The 17,811-nt window shown below is 37.6% G+C and overlaps 1 protein-coding gene across 5 annotated transcripts in view; it reads right to left on the bottom strand.

The window, feature by feature from the left end:
* Lekr1 (leucine, glutamate and lysine rich 1) overlaps window positions 1–17,811 on the bottom strand; it is a 169,511-nt gene that overhangs the window by 53,517 nt on the left and 98,183 nt on the right. For all 5 annotated transcript variants that reach the window (XM_046431685.2, XM_058574972.1, XM_046431682.2 and 2 more), the window contains 2 exons: window positions 14,757–14,834; window positions 14,088–14,291 (listed from right to left, as the gene is read on the bottom strand). In XM_046431685.2, the coding sequence (XP_046287641.1) occupies window positions 14,088–14,291; window positions 14,757–14,834 (282 nt within the window). The remainder of the gene's footprint in view (window positions 1–14,087; window positions 14,292–14,756; window positions 14,835–17,811) is intronic.

The following is a 17,811-nucleotide window of genomic DNA, read 5'->3' as shown; positions in this document are numbered from 1 at the left end:
CAGGCTCTGAAAATTATGTAGTTAGCTCTGCATGTAGGTAAGTGTAAACTAATACAGTCTGATTAAAATATTAATTCTGATTATGTGCAGTTAGAGGAGCTAACACAAAGAACTAGAAAACTGGACCACGAGGTAGAATGTATGTCAGAGGGCAGCTATTGGAGCTCCAGTGTTCTTCGTCCTGTTCATTATTCAAGAGGAGTTTAGATACAAATTTTGGAGATAAAATTTCAAAAGCAACTACTAAAATAATAGAAATAAAATATACTATTAGTGGAAAAATGCACTAATACACAAAACCAAAAAATCCTCCTAACAATAGGCCCAAAATGAGAAAATAGTACAGAAAGGAAAAAAAAGGGGGGCAGGGGAGAAAGAAAAGGCTTAACACAATGATCACAATAGAGGTAAAAGAGTTAGAAGAAACAGACTTCATACAAAGCTTAGTTCTATGCTCTGTATAGGAGACATTCCTAAAATATAAGGACATGTAAAGACTGAAAGGAAGAAACTGGAAAAGATCTAACAGGGATATATTACAGGGATGAAAGAATATAACTATATTATTATCAGGGAAATAGACTTTAAGATAAGTCATTATTGGGGGCTGAAAATGATAATAGGTTTGATTTACTATGAATATTCCTAAACTTATACACACCAAATAAAGTAGTCTCAAGATAGATGGCGCAAAACTTGCTAAAACTGTAAAGAGAAACAGGCAAACCCTCACCATGTGGTAGAATTCGGCATAGCTCCTTTGGTTACAGCTAAGCTGACCCAGGATCACACAGATGGCCCTGGAAGCATAACTGCACACTCTGGCCATGCAAGGTTGCAACCAAGGGCCAAGCAGAGAAAAATTCAGTAAAGATACAGGAGATGTATGGCAAGCACTAAGACCAATTTTATATACAGAGCCACATGTTGCAGAAAAATACATAATTATTTTCTAGCCCATATGAAATTGACCACATTGGAGGCCAGAAAGTTTCAGCAAATTTCAAATAATTTTAGGCTATCCACCTGCTTTGCCAAACTTGATAGCTACTACCCTCAAATAGTTATAGAACTCTTAAAATATGACTAGTCCAAATTGAGATGCGCTCTAAGTGTAAATAAAATATCAGATCTGAAAATTTAATATAAAAAAATCCAAAATTCAGCTTTGGAGATGTAGCTCAATGGTAAAGCACTTGCTTTGCATGCATGAGGACCTGGGTTCTATCTTCAGCAAAGTGCACACATGCACACATCCACAATCTAAACTAACCCTAGTAACTTTTAAAGATGATCATGTATTTAAATAACATTTTGCTATGTTGGGTTAAGTAAAATATATTTTTTAAATTTGATTTTTATTTATTTTTAATCTTTTAATGTAGCAAGAATTTGTAAGAATTTTTAAATTACATATGCGCTTTATATTTTACTTCTTATGATCTATAATCAATATTCTCTGAAATTAAAGAAATGTCAGTAACAAAAAATAAAATATCTCAATGTATCTTAAAAATTTAAAAAATGTATTTTGAATAACTCATGGGTCAAATAAAAATCACAGGTGGTACTTAAATATACTTAGAATAATAATGAAATTGCTACATATCAAAACTTATGAAATAAAGCTAAGGCAGACAGGATGGATAAACATGGGATACCAGAGAACACAAATTCAGATGAAGAATGAATGATCCTCAGCTACACACACACCAGGAATAAATTCCAGGAACATACTGTCAAGTGTGAATCACACATACAACATGATTTTATTTCTGTGTATATTAAATACACACAAATCTAACATTACACTTTTTAGGAAGAGAAACATACTTGGTAAAATTAGAGCGATGCAAGCACACAAGGGACCTTAGCTTGGCTTTTGTAGATGTGCTTGATCAGCTGGAGGAAGTTCCCTTCCACCTACCTGCTGTGTTACCTCTGAGGAAGGAGAATCTGGGACCAGGGAGGAACATTAAGGGACTTCAGAGCTAATGGGGGGGTTCTGTGTCCTAATGGAGTACACAGATCTTGTATTTCTTTATACTTTATACCTATATTAACCTTCTCCATGTGTACTCAGTGTTTCTAAAACAATTATTGATAAAGCCTGAGCATGGAGAATGGGGAGGTGGAGGAGAGAATTCAAGGCAAAGATGAAGGTGAAGAAATGGGCAAGGGAGTGGTAAGTGGAACTATCTTCTGAGTATGGGGTTCACTGACAGCCGGCGCTGAACACACAGGGTCCCTATTCAAATGGTGCTCAAAATCCAGCAAATTTGAAAGTGTGCTCCAATCCACACTGTAAAGGTCTGTCCTTTATAGGATAAGCCATACCCAGCAGGTTCTGATAACCTGCCCCATGCCTGGAGAAAAGGCAGTGAAGCAAAAGGAACGAGGGATGAGGACAGCAAATGGGGTCTCACTAAAACTTCACTGCGGCTCTCCCAAATGTCTCTAGACATTTCTGTCTCCTTCACATCTCATTTTCCTCTAACACAAGCCAGATGCCAACAGCTCCCAAATTCCCTGTAGTCATATCTGTTTTGACGTCTGACACTGGTGCATCCAACTTCCCACCTGGCTGCTCTCCTTTATTTTAGAAACATCTGAAAGACAGTGTTAACATTCACTTTGGCTCATGTCACATGTCGTCTGCTTCTCATGTGGGTTGTTCTAGAATGTAGCCCAAGGGGCAGGTTTACCCTGGAATGTTGTCTTTGTAGCACACAGTAAAGAAAAAACATCAAAACACAGGATCTCTTAAAACTTCTGTTTAGAATGGAGCATGTCCCTTTTCTTGCATTTCAGAGGTAAGAACAGTGAAATGGCCAAGTCTGGTAACCGGTGTGGCTGGTGCTGTCCTCAGCTGTACTGGGGGGCGGGTGTACTGTATCACCTGGCACCCAGAGTCTGTGGCATCTCTGGAGACCTGGGAAGCCTGCTGTGTAAGTAGGGGACATTTCTTGCTATGGTCCTTTCTCCTGGCAATAATTTCTCAGCCCAGTTTTCTCCATAGTTCCTGGCTTTTCCTTTCTAAGATGTACTACTTTTTCAGTATCCAGTTTGGCCACATCAGAAGAGGGCATTAGGGGTTTTGCTCATTGGGGAAAAAATTAGCTCTCTCAACTTTCTTTGGGTTCAAAGATGTTAGGGATAGGGTGTGCTCCTTCATAATCCCCCGGTCCTGCCCCTCTTATCTCCAGTCAACTCATGGTTTGCTTTCTGTCACTAGGTCAGTTTGTATTTTCAGAACATATATACATATCTATACATGAAATCCTATAGTAGATTCTTTCTGATCTGGCATCTTTTACTTGGCATAACTATTTTGAGTTTCATCCATACTGAATTATGTATTAATAGTTCATTTGTTTTTATGCCAAGTGGTATCTGGCTGTACAAATACAGCACAAATCATCCATGCACCTGTTGTTGATTGTTAGGGGGTTGTAAAGATATGGCTACTACAGATACAGCTATATCAATATCTGTGCATATGTTTTTGTGTGGGCATATGCTTCTTTCATATCTCTTGGGTAAATATATAGGAGTACAATGTCTTTCAAACAAAATAGGCACCTATTTAACTCATAAAGAAACTTCCAAACCATCACTCAATAAAGCTCTACCATTTTACATTCCCACAAGCAGGGTATGATTGTTTCAGTTCCTCTACATCCTCTCCAACACTTGAAGGGCTTTTAAATCTTAGATATTCTAAAAGTATGTAGTAGTATCTCATTGTGGTTTTAATTTGCATTTTATGAATGACTAATGACATTGAGCATTTTTATATACTTACTAGTCGTCTGTATATATTCTTTGGTGAAGTGTCTACTCAAATCTTTTGCTCATTTTTTATTAGGTTGTGTACATTCAAATAATAAATGAGTTTCTAAAGTTCTTTATGTATTCTGGAAACAGTTTCTTTATATATTCTGGAGACAGGTATTTATGGCTTTTCATTTTCTTACCAGTGTCTTTTATTTTTTTTTTTTTTTTAAATTTTTTAATATTTATTTTTTAGTTCTCGGCGGACACAACATCTTTGTATGTGGTGCTGAGGATCGAACCCGGGCCGCACGCATGCCAGGTGAGCGCGCTACCGCTTGAGCCACATCCCCAGCCCCTTACCAGTGTCTTTTAAAGAACAGTTGTTTTTGTTTTTTTGTGGTGCAGAGAATTGAACCCAGGAGGTAAGCATTGTACCACTGAGCTACATCCCAAGTCCTTTCAGAAACTTTTAATTATTAAAATAGGGTCTCAATAAAATTAGAAAATTCCAATGAGTATTTCCAGATGGTGCCTGCAAATATCTTCAAAGTAACCTTTACTACAAAATAGATGGTATTGAATATATGAGTTGCTTGACTCTTTAGTCTCCCTGAAGATAGTTACAGTTTTTATATCATGAAATGTAGAATCCATTCCATATGCATTCTTTTGATGGACTCAGAATAAAGCATGACTGTTGTATCTATCCCTTTAGAACAAAATCTACACAAGTATTGCAGATTATCGCAGCTAAAATATAATAGGTCATCCCATGTTCTTGGATAGGTTGAATTAATATTATCAAAATGGCCACACTGCCAAAAGCACTACACAGATGCAGTGCAATCCCCATCAAAATACCAATGACATTTTTCACAGAACTAGGAAAAACAGTTCTAAAACTCATTTGGAAGAATAAGAGACCCAGAACAGCAAAAGCAATAATGAGCAAGAAGAGCAATGCTGGACCTCAAATTATACCACAGAGCATGGTATAGGCATCAAAACAGACATGAAGGCAATGGAACCGAAGACACCCAGACCAACCCTCACAGATACAGTTATATGATACTCAACAAAGGTGCTAAGTACATACATAGGTTGGAGAAAAGATAGCCTTTTAAACAAATGGTGCTGGGAAAACTGGATATCCATATATAGAAGAATGAAACTAGATCCCCATCTCTCACTCTGCATAAAAGTCAACTGAAAATGGATCAAGGACCTAGGAATGAGATCAGAAACTCTGCAACTTCTAGGAAAAAATATAGACTCAACACTCAACATATGGTACAGGCACTGACTCCCTTAACAAGACTTCTAAAGTGCAAGAAATAAAATGAAAAATTGGTAAGTGGGATGGCATCAAATTAAAAAGATTCTGCCCAGCAAAGAAACAAGTGAGAAGAGAGAGCCTACCGAGAGGGAGAAGATCTTTGCTAGCTGCTGCTCAGAAAGAGAATCAATATCTAGAATATATAAAGAAATCAGAAAACTTAACACCAAAAAAGAAAAACAAATAACCCAATTAATAAATGAGAAAAAGAATTAAATAGACATTTCTCAAAAAAAGAAATACAAATAGCCAATAAATAAATGAAAAATGTTCAACATCTCTAGCAATCAGGGAAATGCAAACCTAACTCCTTTGATATTTTATCTCACTCCAATTGGAGGGGCAATATCAAGAAAATAATAATAAGTGTTGGCAAGGATGAGGGGGAAAAGGTTCACTCACATGGTTGCTGGAACTGAAAACTAGTACAATTGCTCTGGAAAGCAGTTGGAGATGCCTCATAAAATGAGGAATAGAACCACCATATGACCCCGCTGTCCCACTCCTTGGAATATACCTAAAAGATCTAAAATCAGCGTACTGTAGGGATACAGTCACATTAATTTTTATTGTAGAGCAATTCACCATAGCCAAGCTATTAAACAAACCCAGGTGCCTGTCAACAGACAAATGGTGAAATGTGATATATATATATATATATATATATATATATATATATACATACATACATATTATAATATAATATAATATACAGTTTTACTCAGCCATTAAAAAAATCACAATGAAATGACAGCATTGGTGGTACGTGGATGGAACTGGAGAACATCAATGTGAAGTGAAATAAGCCAGAACTAGAGTCAGGGATTGAATGTCTTCTCCAGATCAAAACAAGAGGTGGGGGTGGGGGGAGGAAAGAAAAAGGCAGGACTGGACTCCCATGGAAATAGAAGAGAAATCAGTACAGTAGAGGAAGGAGACTGAGGGGGAGAAAGGTGAGACACGCAAAGAGGGAACAGTGGAATGAACCTGACCAAACTTTCCTATGTACGCATATGAATTTCACCATTATATTCATCTATAATGCAGTAATTAAAAAACAACAAATAAATAAAAGAAAAATCAGTAGAGTAAAAGAAAGAGAATAAGGAAAGAGAAGAGGGGAGGGAAAGGGCAAGTACTAGGGACTACAACTGAGCAAATTATATTCCATGTTTATGTAATTATGTCAGAATGAACCCCAATATTATGTATGACTACAATAAACTAATAAAAAATATAGTAGGTCAGGGTTCAAATGCTAGAAATTAAGTGATCATTATTCACAGAATTTTCAGAATTATGAAGTCTGTTTTGACACTTCCACAAAGTATAAGGTGTTTTAAGTGAATTGCTATAAAAATATGAGCTTCTATCTGTGGTGGTAACTTGCTTGACCTCACGGTTACAGAAATGACACACTGTTACACCCCTTTCATTTCCTGCTGAGCCTGTTTCTGACTCTAAGGGCTCACAGTGAGTGTTGAATGGAACAAGCAGGGAGAATAAATATATCATTTATAAGCACTGGTAGTCCTGGACTAGAATGGCACAGGCAACAAGCAGTGACTTATGTGTGAAAAAGATAACATGGACTCCAAAGAGAAAACCCACACACCGTTCAGGCAAAAACCCATCTTAAGACTTTGATAAGAGATAGTGATCTTATGTAAAAAAAAATTAGACGGACCAACTTGGTTGTCAGGAGGAGTTTCTGTTAAGAATCTATAGGAATTATGAGAACTAGAACATTAATTTTAGAGGCCTGGTCATATTTTTCATATTATAAAAATTGCAGCTGTTAAGGCAGCAGAGTTTCTCTTCAGAGCCAGTTCTAGCAATGTGGATGATCTAGAATTATAGAAGACAACACAGATTTAAAATAAGGATGATTGCCACTAGAATCCACAGTCTGCACTTCACTCCTGGCTCAGATGCTGCAAATCAGATCTCTGGGCCTGGAGAGAAGCTGGGGACCTCCCAGCTTTACAATGGTACCAGCTATTTGATTAGAATTAAATCCATTGTCACCCATACACACAGCAAATATTTACTGAGTGTTTGCTGGGTGTCAGGCACTGTTTCTGTCTCTGGGGACACAGCGATTCTTTCTTGTTGCTCCTTAGGACTATGTTTATACATTCCCACAGTTTTAGAAGAAATGAAGCCTGAGCAGTAAATGAGTTGCAGGGGCAGACCAGCCCAGGATGCTCGGCAGCTGGCTGCAGATGTTCTGCATAGATTGCAAAGGAAGTGTGGCTATCCCTCACCTTCTAACCTGCAATGTCACCAGACTGGTTTTTGTTGAGGCGGGGGTATGGTACTGGGGATTGAACCTGGGGTGCTTTACCACTGAGCTACACCCCCAGGGCAATAGTTGTTTTTTTTTTTAAATAGAATTTTTGAAGTTGACACAATAGGAAAATTGGGGAAATACTTGTAGTTAAGAGTATTTAAAAAAAAAAAAAAGTTTTCAATTCTGAGACCAATGAGAATTTCATTTCTTACAGACATGCAGGAATCTAGATTCCCTTAATTATAGAAAAAATGTAACTGCAAACAAATGTCAAAGCATACTGCCAAAACAACAGCTTTAAATTCTATTTCACAAGTGAAGACATCTTCACACTGTCAATCAAAGAGATCATCTTGATTTTATCACAATTCCTATCTACACTAAAGGCTGAGATGAGAAATTTGGCAAACCAGTTGTTTTGAAGCTGCTGATGAATAGGGTATCAGAGAAAGAGCTGGATCTTGGAGGAAAAAACCTGCTAAGATTTATTATTTTAGAATATCACTTAGAATGCTTCATTTCATAATGCTTTAAACTAATGGGATAACATACAAATTGAATTACTCTGAGGATTAATCTTTACAACACTATGAGCAAAGTAGATAATACTGAATTCAACAGATATTTACTGAATATCTGCATGGATAGTACAGGGTATAAATTAACACAATATGATGCTTGAAGGGAATTATAACTTCAAGAAAGATGAAAAGAGGAAACTGATACCTACTGAGCACCTATAATCTGATGGTCATGATTCTAGATGCTTTAATATTCACAAAATATATATGCTAAGCCTCAGGCTAGCATCATTCTAAATGGAGAAAAACTGAAGGCATTCCCTCTAAAATCCGGAACAAGACAGGGATGCCCTCTCTTACCACTTCTATTCAATTTAGTTCTTGAAATACTAGCCAGAGCAATTAGACAGACAAAAGAAATTAAAAGCATAAAAATAGGAAAAGAAGAACTTAAATTATCACTATTTGCAGGCGATATGATTCTATACCTAGAAGATCCAAAAGGGTCTACAAAGAAACTACTAGAACTAATAAATGAATTCAGCAAAGTGGCAGGATATAAAATCAACACGCATAAATCAAAGGCATTCCTGTATATCAGCAACAAAACTTCTGAAATGGAAATGAGGAAAACCACTCCATTCACAATATCCTCAAAAAAAAAAAATACTTGGGAATCAACCTAACAAAAGAGGTGAAAGATTTATACAATGAAAACTACAGAACCCTAAAGAGAGAGATAGAAGAAGATCTTAGAAGATGGAAAAATATACCCTGTTCATGGATAGGCAGAACTAACATCATTAAAATGGCGATATTACCCAAAGTTCTCTACAGGTTTAATGCGATGCCAATCAAAATCCCAACGGCATTTCTTGTAGAAATAGAGAAAGCAATCATGAAATTCATATGGAAAAACAAAAGACCCAGAATAGCAAAAGCAATTCTAAGCAGGAAGTGTGAATCAGGAGGTATAGCGATACCAGATTTCAAACTGTACTACAGAGCAATAGTAACAAAAACAGCATGGTACTGGTACCAAAACAGGCAGGTTCCATTGGTCAATGGAACAGAATAGAGGACACAGAGACCAATCCACAAAGCTACAACTATCTTATATTTGATAAAGGGGCTAAAAGCATGCAATGGAGGAAAGATAGCATCTTCAATAAATGGTGCTGGGAAAACTGGAAATCCATATGCAACAAAATGAAGCTGAACCCCTTTCTCTCGCCATGCACAAAAGTTAACTCAAAATGGATCAAAGAGCTTGATATCAAATCAGAGACTCTGCGCCTAATAGAAGAAAAAGTTAGCTCCGATCTACATATTGTGGGGTCGGGCTCCAAATTCCTTAACAGGACGCCCATAGCCCAAGAGTTAATAACAAGAATAAACAAATGGGACCTACTTAAACTAAAAAGTTTTTTCTCAGCAAGAGAAACAATAAGAGAGGTAAATAGGGAGCCTACATCCTGGGAAAAAATTTTTACCCCTCACACTTCAGATAGAGCCCTAATATCCTTTGTATATATACAAAGAACTCAAAAAATTAAACAATAAGATAACAAATAACCCAATCAACAAATGGGCCAAGGACCTGAACAGACACTTCTCAGAGGAGGACATACAATCAATTAACAAGTACATGAAAAAATGCTCACCATCTCTAGCAGTCAGAGAAATGCAAATCAAAACCACCCTAAGATACCATCTCACTCCAGTAAGATTGGCAGCCATTATGAAGTCAAACAACAATAAGTGCTGGCGAGGATGTGGGGAAAAGGGTACACTTGTACATTGCTGGTGGGACTGCAAATTGGTGCAACCAATTTGGAAAGCAGTATGGAGATTCCTGGGAAAGCTGGGAATGGAACCACCATTTGACCCAGCTATCGCCCTTCTCGGACTATTCCCTGAGGACCTTAAAAGAGCGTACTATAGGGATACTGCCACATCAATGATCATAGCAGCACAATTCACAATAGCTAGACTGTGGAACCATCCTAGATGCCCTTCAATAGATGAATGGATAAAAAAATGTGGCATTTATACACAATGGAGTATTACGCAGCACTAAAAAATGACAAAATCATGGAATTTGCAGGGAAATGGATGGCATTAGAGCAGATTATGCTAAGTGAAGCTAGCCAATCCTTAAAAAACAAATGCCAAATGTCTTCTTTGATATAAGGAGAGCAACTAAGAACAGAGCAGGGAGGAAGAGCATGAGGAAAAGATTAACATTAAACAGAGACGAGTGGGGGGAGGGAAAGGGAGAGAGAAGGGAAATCGTATGGAAATGGAAGGAGACCCTCAATGTTACACAAAATTACATATAAGAGGTTGTGAGGGGAAATGGGGGGAAAACAAGGGAGAGAATTGAACAACAGCAGATGAGGTAGAGAGGGAAGATGGGAGGGGAGGGGAGGGGGGATAGTAGGGGATAGGAAAGGTAGCAGAATACAACAGTCACTAATATGGCATTATGTAAAAATGTGAATGTGTAACTGATGTGATTCTGCAATTTGTATGTGGGGTAAAAATGGGAGTTCATAACCCACTTGAATCAAATGTATGAAAGATGATATGTCATGAGTTTTGTAATGTTTTGAACAACCAATAAAAAAAATTCACAAAAGATAGCTGCTGTTAATATGACCATTTTTCATGTAAAGAAAAGAAGCCTCACAGGGGTTAAGCTGCCTGCTCTCATGCTGGTCAAGCTGGGATTTAAATTGGTGCTTGCCTGCGTTCGACAACCATACTTCTTATATGAAGCCACACTGCCACAACGTCCTAGAACCCTTGTATCACCGAAGCCATTCTGATATCTAATACTAGGTATAGTATCCACTGCTCATTGTGTCCACCTCACTGAAGTAGCTCAACATCAAGTGCTCTCATCTCTTCTGATTCGTCAAGGTGCTGGAGGACACCCTCTCACACTCACTTAGTGGATGGGGTGCACATGAAGTAGAATCGGAAGGGACACAGATGGGAACACGAGGTTTTCTGCCTTCTGCAGGTCAGTGAGTTCCCTGCAGACTTAGTGTTACAACCTGGCTGAGAACCAGCAGTCACATGGAGAGTAACTGAGAAAACAGCTCTTCAAGAAAAGTTGTGCAAACCAGAGAGAAGAGAACTCGAGTTATTAAGGTCACACACAACAGAGCTTGTTCCTGAATTTGCCAAATATGGGACCCTGAGTCAGAGCGTAGCCTCAGTTGACCTTAGTGTCCTCATCTATAACATGTACACAATGACTCCTGTGTCAGAGGTCAGGGTCACAGCTCTGCTAGCCAGGGCCTTTGTGCAAATGTGAAAGTGGCTTCTCTTCTGGGCTGGTGAATTAGAAAAAGTGCTCCCTCTGTCTGGGGGTACACCTGTGGACACAGGGGTTGGCAAGGAAAGATGGCATGCTTTTCCAAGGAAATAAGTACCTTCCTCTGTGGAAAGTTGCCAGAAGCACAGAGTCCAGGCTGATGTTCAGACCCCTTAGCCCTGCTGCTGGCCCCACACAACGGTGTAGGGCATCTCACCTGGGCAGTGTGTGGACAAGGTAAGATAATGTCCCGAAGGCTGCTGAATGTGTGGACTATATGTGAGACAGCTGGGGAGGAATGAAGGTGAGGGAGAAGGAAAGAAAACAGGAGTGATGGAGGAAAGGAGTGGGGCAGGGAAGGAGGGAAAGAGAAGGAGGAAGCAGGTATGTTCAGTCATGGGGTCATGCCACATGAAGGGAAAGAGCATCCTGAAAAAATCTGCTGGATTTTATATGTATTTTTCTGGGGAAAGGGTTTATAGTTTTCTGTTAAAAAAATGACAGAAGACAAAAACACATGTCCTTTTGACATGTCCTTATATATGTAAGTCTGTTATAGAGAATTGAGAACACACTTGAGCCTCAGAGACCTCTGTCCCCCACATAAGAGCTGCCACACTTCTCCAGCACTACGCTGAACCTCTCTGGCATCCTCCCCATCCAAAACGAGGCTCTCAGCAGCCCCGAGGTGTCCATGACCATCACTACCTGTAGACTCGCATGTCCCTCAGAGACCCAATCCTTTGTGGGTAGGAGAAAGCCGCGCATAGTTCAACAGGCCTGTATGAATGGATGAACTGTTTCCTGGTCCCTGTTTCCCTTCCTCTTTCAAGTCAGAACTTCTATTAGTTTTTTTTTTTTTTTTTTTACCCCCTCTAGGTTTAGTTCTGGCTTTTTATGTTTGTTTCTCTCTTCTTCTGAAGCTACCTAGCTTCTAAATTGCACATTTTGTGACCTCAGTAAGGGCTCCCTTGTCCTGAGGAGTGGCACCTATCTGAGACCATCTGGATTTATAAAAACACACGCTGTTGCTGGGAGCAAGCTGGGCTCAGGCCTTTGGTGAGCAAGCATACCCCACAGCCTGGGGGGATGTGGTGCTTCTAGAGTAGCACAGCAGGTTCTCAGACAGCCCTGGACCTAGTCCATCTTCTTAGATGTCGCCAAGTCTCAGTGTGTCCAAAGTATTTCCTGAGTCCAGCTTCTTCTCTTGGAGGGACCATCTCTCCTCTAACTTCTTAAGGACAGCTCTATTAAGAGATCCTACTGGTGCGTCAAATCAAAGCTTAACTGACTCAGCTGAGAAATAGGGTGGATTTACTGAAGGAAGGAAAAGTGAAGAGAAGAAAGTCAGGTTCGTGCGAGAACCTTGAAGAATGTCTGTGATTGTTCCTCTTATTCAGTCAAAGGGCAGTAGATGCAAAGTCATCTCTAGAAGGACCAAAGCCAAGTCACTTTGGCCTGTGAACTACAAAGGCCTCATGCTACTCTGCCCATGGCTGCACTGGTGAGAAGAGTTCTGAGACAAGAAACCTGATTACCTGGGGCTAGGGCTGGGGCTCAGTGGCAGAGTACTTGCCTAGCATGTGTGAGGCCCTAGGTTTGATCCTCAGCACTGCGTGAAAATAAATAAATAAAATACAGGTATTGTGTCCATTTACATCTAAAAAGAAAAGAAATGAAACCTAATTACCTAATTATAAGCTGCCTGCTACCCACTTCCCTGGCCCTATCCCCAGATGCTTCCTCAGAAAATAGCTGCCATTTTAAAGAAGAATTAAAAAATTATAAGTCTTCTAAATTATACCCATAAATAGAATAAAATGAAGATAAAAGATAAAAATGATAGGAACAATGAAAAACAAATGGCTTATCATGTACTTTCTGCTACAGAGAATAATATAAAACAAAAATTCCTGCCCTTATAGAATTTGGGTTCTTCTGGAATATAATAATTATTAATAAATGTGAATGGGATAAACTCTTAACATTAAAGATTCCCAGATTAAAAAAAAAAGACTCCCAGATTTTAAAACCACCACAACTAACAGCAACAAAAAGCCTTTGCAGATATGCATTTGAAACAAAAAGATTCAGAAAGAATGAATGAAGACACACAAGGTAAAACAAGGAAGGAAGAAAGCAGAGTTTTAATAATCTAAAGCAAATTAACTGGACAAAAATATCTTGAAAGGCTGGACCAATATGCTTCTCAGTATCATCAGTATCACTAAGGAGGTACATTTGCTTGTGGTATGCTCTCAAAAAAAAAAAAAAATGGTGACAGATAAGGAGGGAAGAAAGGTGGGCAGAGAAGTGACATGAAGCTCTTGCCCAGTATACTGAGGCCCTGGGTCCAGTACCAGCACTTCAGAAACCAAGACAAATAATGTGATAAAAAGATATTTTTTTTCTGTTGAAAATGGTAGAATTTACCAACCATTGGCCCAGGTGAAATTTAGTGGAATGTGATTTTTTTTTTTCTTTTAATCTGACACCAAATGAGACTTGAATTCCATCCCTACTTTTACTAAACTATGAGGCCTTTAACCACGTCATTAACTGACTTGGGATTCAGTGTAATCACTTGTAAAATGAGATAGTGAACCAACTTGAATCTAATGTATGAAATATGATATGTCAAGAGCTTTATAATGTTTTGAATAACCAATAAAAAAAATAAATTAAAAAAAAAATGAGATAGTGAAATGCAATGACCTTGCAGAAAAATGTGTCTTTAGTCTTGTGACTTCACTGTTACAAATATGTAGGATAATGGTGTTTCAAATATATATGGACACTGATTTAAAGATAAAAGAGCTTTGTAAGAAACTGCACCTTTCATTTTTCAGCATTGTGACCTCTTGTCTTGTCTGATTCAGAAGAACTTTGGTTATCTCTAGCTCACTTTCTGAGAGGTTAATTATTCTCTTTGAGTCTTCTTCTTGCCTTTCTTTTGCAGTCAGCTCTTCCTGTAAAGCTTTATAAATTTGTTGACAAGTCATTAAAGAGTCTTCTTTTTCTTTAAGCAGCCTAGTGTGCCTAAAAAGGAACCGAAAAAATTAAAAAAATCTCACCAGCATGTATTAGATAGTGTTTTGTTTTTCTTTATCATAACATTTTTCTTTTCTTTTCTTTATTTTTATGTGGTGCTGAGGGTCAAACCCCATGCCTCATACTTGCTAGGCAAGCACTTTACTACTGAGCCATAACCCTAGCTCCATAGATAGTATGTTTTTATATTTATCAAAGGTATATGAAAAGCTCATTTGAAATTAGAGACTGTAACTATAACCTTAAAAAGTAAAGATATTTAGAACATGATAGCTTTGTGATCTTGAGCTTTCCCCTCTATGTAGAGGCAAAATCAAGGAACAATCATAGGACACGATAACACTGGGTTAGGTATTACACATGTAAACAACTAAAAAGAAAAGATAAGTCCATTTTAAATAATGTTTTCAAATTTAATTATAAAAATATCAATTAAAAGTTTGCAGTGTATACCGTGATTCAGAAATAATGGATTCAAACTTCAGTTTCCTTAGTTCTCTTTGACATTCATCAGCTTCATTAGATTTATTCCTAAAGTAATAAAATATTTTAAATTAGTTAAAATGTAGTATGTTACAAATAAAGTGTAAGCATTTTTAGCTATCATTATTTTTACTCATCCACAAAAAGAATTTAAGATCTTTATATTATTATGTCTTTAAAGAAATAAGCATTTAATCCACTTTTCTAATGGCTAAATTAGCTTCTATCAGACAAGTCTATATTTCAATAAAAATAATCAACTCTGGACAAAACTAATCAAAACAGAATCTGAACAAAGAACCCCTAGGTAAAGGGACTGGAAAGGACTGGTTCTATTAAGAACAGACGCTGGAGGAGTGCTGGCACTGGGATGAGGGGACAGTATAGGCTCAGGCTGTGTCCCAGGGCAGGGCCCAGGATGCACCAGGCAGAATTAAAACCCTGGTAGAAAACGCCAGTCTTTCTGGCCTCAAGAACCAGAGCACAGTGTTTGAAGTAACCACAGCTGCTGGAAAATGAAGGGGGCTCCAGAGAGGGAGAATTTACTATATGTAAATTCTGCTGAGCTCTGCACAGGGCAGATTCCAAGCAGCCCAGTTAAAACAGCTGACATGAGATGGGGCTGCTGCCCAGAGACAGAGCTGTAGTTTGAAACCAAGGGAACAGGCTACTGAAAGCACCACCCCACCACTAACCATTTTTTGGGGGAGGAATATAACAGAATCCAGAATCACTATAATATTCACAATGTCCAGACTACAGTAAAAAATTACTTAACATATAAAGAAAGAGAAAAGTGTGACTCATTCTCAAGAGAAAAATAGTTAATAGATACTGACTCTGTGATGACTCAGATATTGAAATTAACAAAGACTTTAAAGGAGCAATTTTAACTCTGCTCAAAGACATAAAGGAAAATCTGTAATTAATGAAAAGATGAGACATTTCAGCAGAGAAATAAAAACTATTAAAAAGAACAAAATGGAAATTTTAAATCTTAAATAAACACTTGTTTTTAACTTATATGATTGGGTTTTATGGCAACAATCAAAACATTAAGAAAGACTAGCATTTCAGTTTAAATTTATTTAGACTACTCATTAACTATGCTGAATCATTTTCTGAATTTTCAAAATAGCTAATAAACTGTGTCATAAAATCTATTAGATTATAAATGGGTCTGCCCTACTTGAAATATGATTTTAATTTCTAGAAAATTATATAAAAATCATCATGAACATACATAGCATTCATTTGTTTTTAAACTTTTTATTATAAAATACATTAAGCTGTAAGAAAATTGCATAAAACAAATATATAATATGGTGAATTATTATAAGGAGACACTTTGGTATCTGTTATCCAAGCCAAAAAATAAAACCTTACCTATTACTCTAGCAGCGCTTCATGATAATGGGCCCAATCATAGGCAGCCACCTCTTCCCTAAAAGTAACCATTCTCATGAACTTTGTGGTAATTACTCTGATTGTTTTTGATGTTTTATGCCCCCAAAACTATATTTTAATTTTTCTCTTATTTTAATGCCTTAAAATATTCTATTTTCTCCACTGCACCCTTTTTGTAAGATGGTTCTATTAAGGTGTTGCTTTTACATAAAACAAACTGCATATCTTTAAAACATACAATTTGATAGGAATGATGTGTGTATACACTCAGGACACCATCACCATAGTCAGGTAGCACAGGAACACACTCAAGAGCCAGGACTACTCAGTGAAATGGAAGATTGTAGGGGTGGGACAGGGAAGGTACATTCAAACATCTCGTTATGCCAGAAAGTAAAAAAATACTTTAAAAAGATATGGGACCAGAGAAACTAGCTTGAAGAAATTCCCACTAGCTATTCCTAGGATAATCTCAGTACCAAAGCCACACAGCAAGGAACTGAATTATCAACCATTAAAAACAGGATTGCTAGAGATGATGAACGTTTTTTCATATATTGTTGATTGATTGTATATCCTCTTCTGAGAAGTGTCTGTTCAGGTCCTTGGCCCATTTGTTGATTAGGTTAACATACTTTATATACAACCAGAGATATGAAAAGTTGTGCTGGATACATATAATAAGAATTGTAATGCATTCCGCTGGTTTTGTTTTTTTTTAGAGAGAGAGAGAATTTATATATATATATATATATATATATATATATATATTTTATATATTTATTTATTATATATTTTTTTTTTTGGTTTTTGGCGGACACAACATCTTTATTTGTATGTGGTGCTGAGGATCAAACCCAGGCCGCATACATGCCAGGCGAGCGCGCTACCGCTTGAGCCACATCACCAGCCCTCGTTTTTTTTTTTTTTAAATAAAAAAAAAAAAAAAACAGGATTTCACAAGTCTACAAAACAAGTGGACACATGACTGGAAGAAGGAGTCACCTGCTTAGAGCAGAATACTGAGAGCTAACACGAGGCAGATGGTTAGAAACTGGAAAATCACCATTCAGCAACCACTGGCTATAGTAAGGACTGATCAGGCAAAAAGCATTAATGGATCTTATATCTAGAAATAAATTTTGATGAATAGAGTGTTTTCATGCATTTAAAATGTTTCTTCTAGAATTGTTATTCATTGAAGGGGAAGAACAATCTTCTCCCACATCATTAATTACATACTAGAAAAACTGAGTGATACTTGGACCAGAAGACCTAAATTACCAGTAGGGAAGATGATTATCAGGCCTTCAGATGTGATGCACTGAGAAAGACACATCACCATTGTTGGGGCTCAGAAAATAATACCACCAAAAAATGGCACCCCTGTATGCTGGTTATTTTAAATTCAAGACCCTTGGAGAGCAGCAGGTGCTGGAAGAGGCTTTATTCTGAGGTGGCCTTTTCCACTTAAAGACTGGAACTGCCAAAGAAGAAAAGAATCACCTCTGGTCCCTTCCTTGAGTTTTCACTAACTAAATGTGCATCTTCAGGAAGGAAACCATACCTGGACAGATTCTGTCACAAGCTATTTCCCATTTCCCAGACCCATTCAATT

This window comes from Marmota monax, unplaced genomic scaffold (assembly GCF_021218885.2).
Source record: "Marmota monax isolate L192 unplaced genomic scaffold, Marmota_monax_Labrador192_F-V1.1 WCK01_AAM20220418_F8-fsc00022, whole genome shotgun sequence".
NCBI classification, from domain to species: Eukaryota; Metazoa; Chordata; class Mammalia; order Rodentia; family Sciuridae; genus Marmota; species Marmota monax.
The sequence above is the reverse complement of the archived record's forward strand: the minus strand, read 5'-3'. Positions and strand labels throughout refer to the sequence as shown.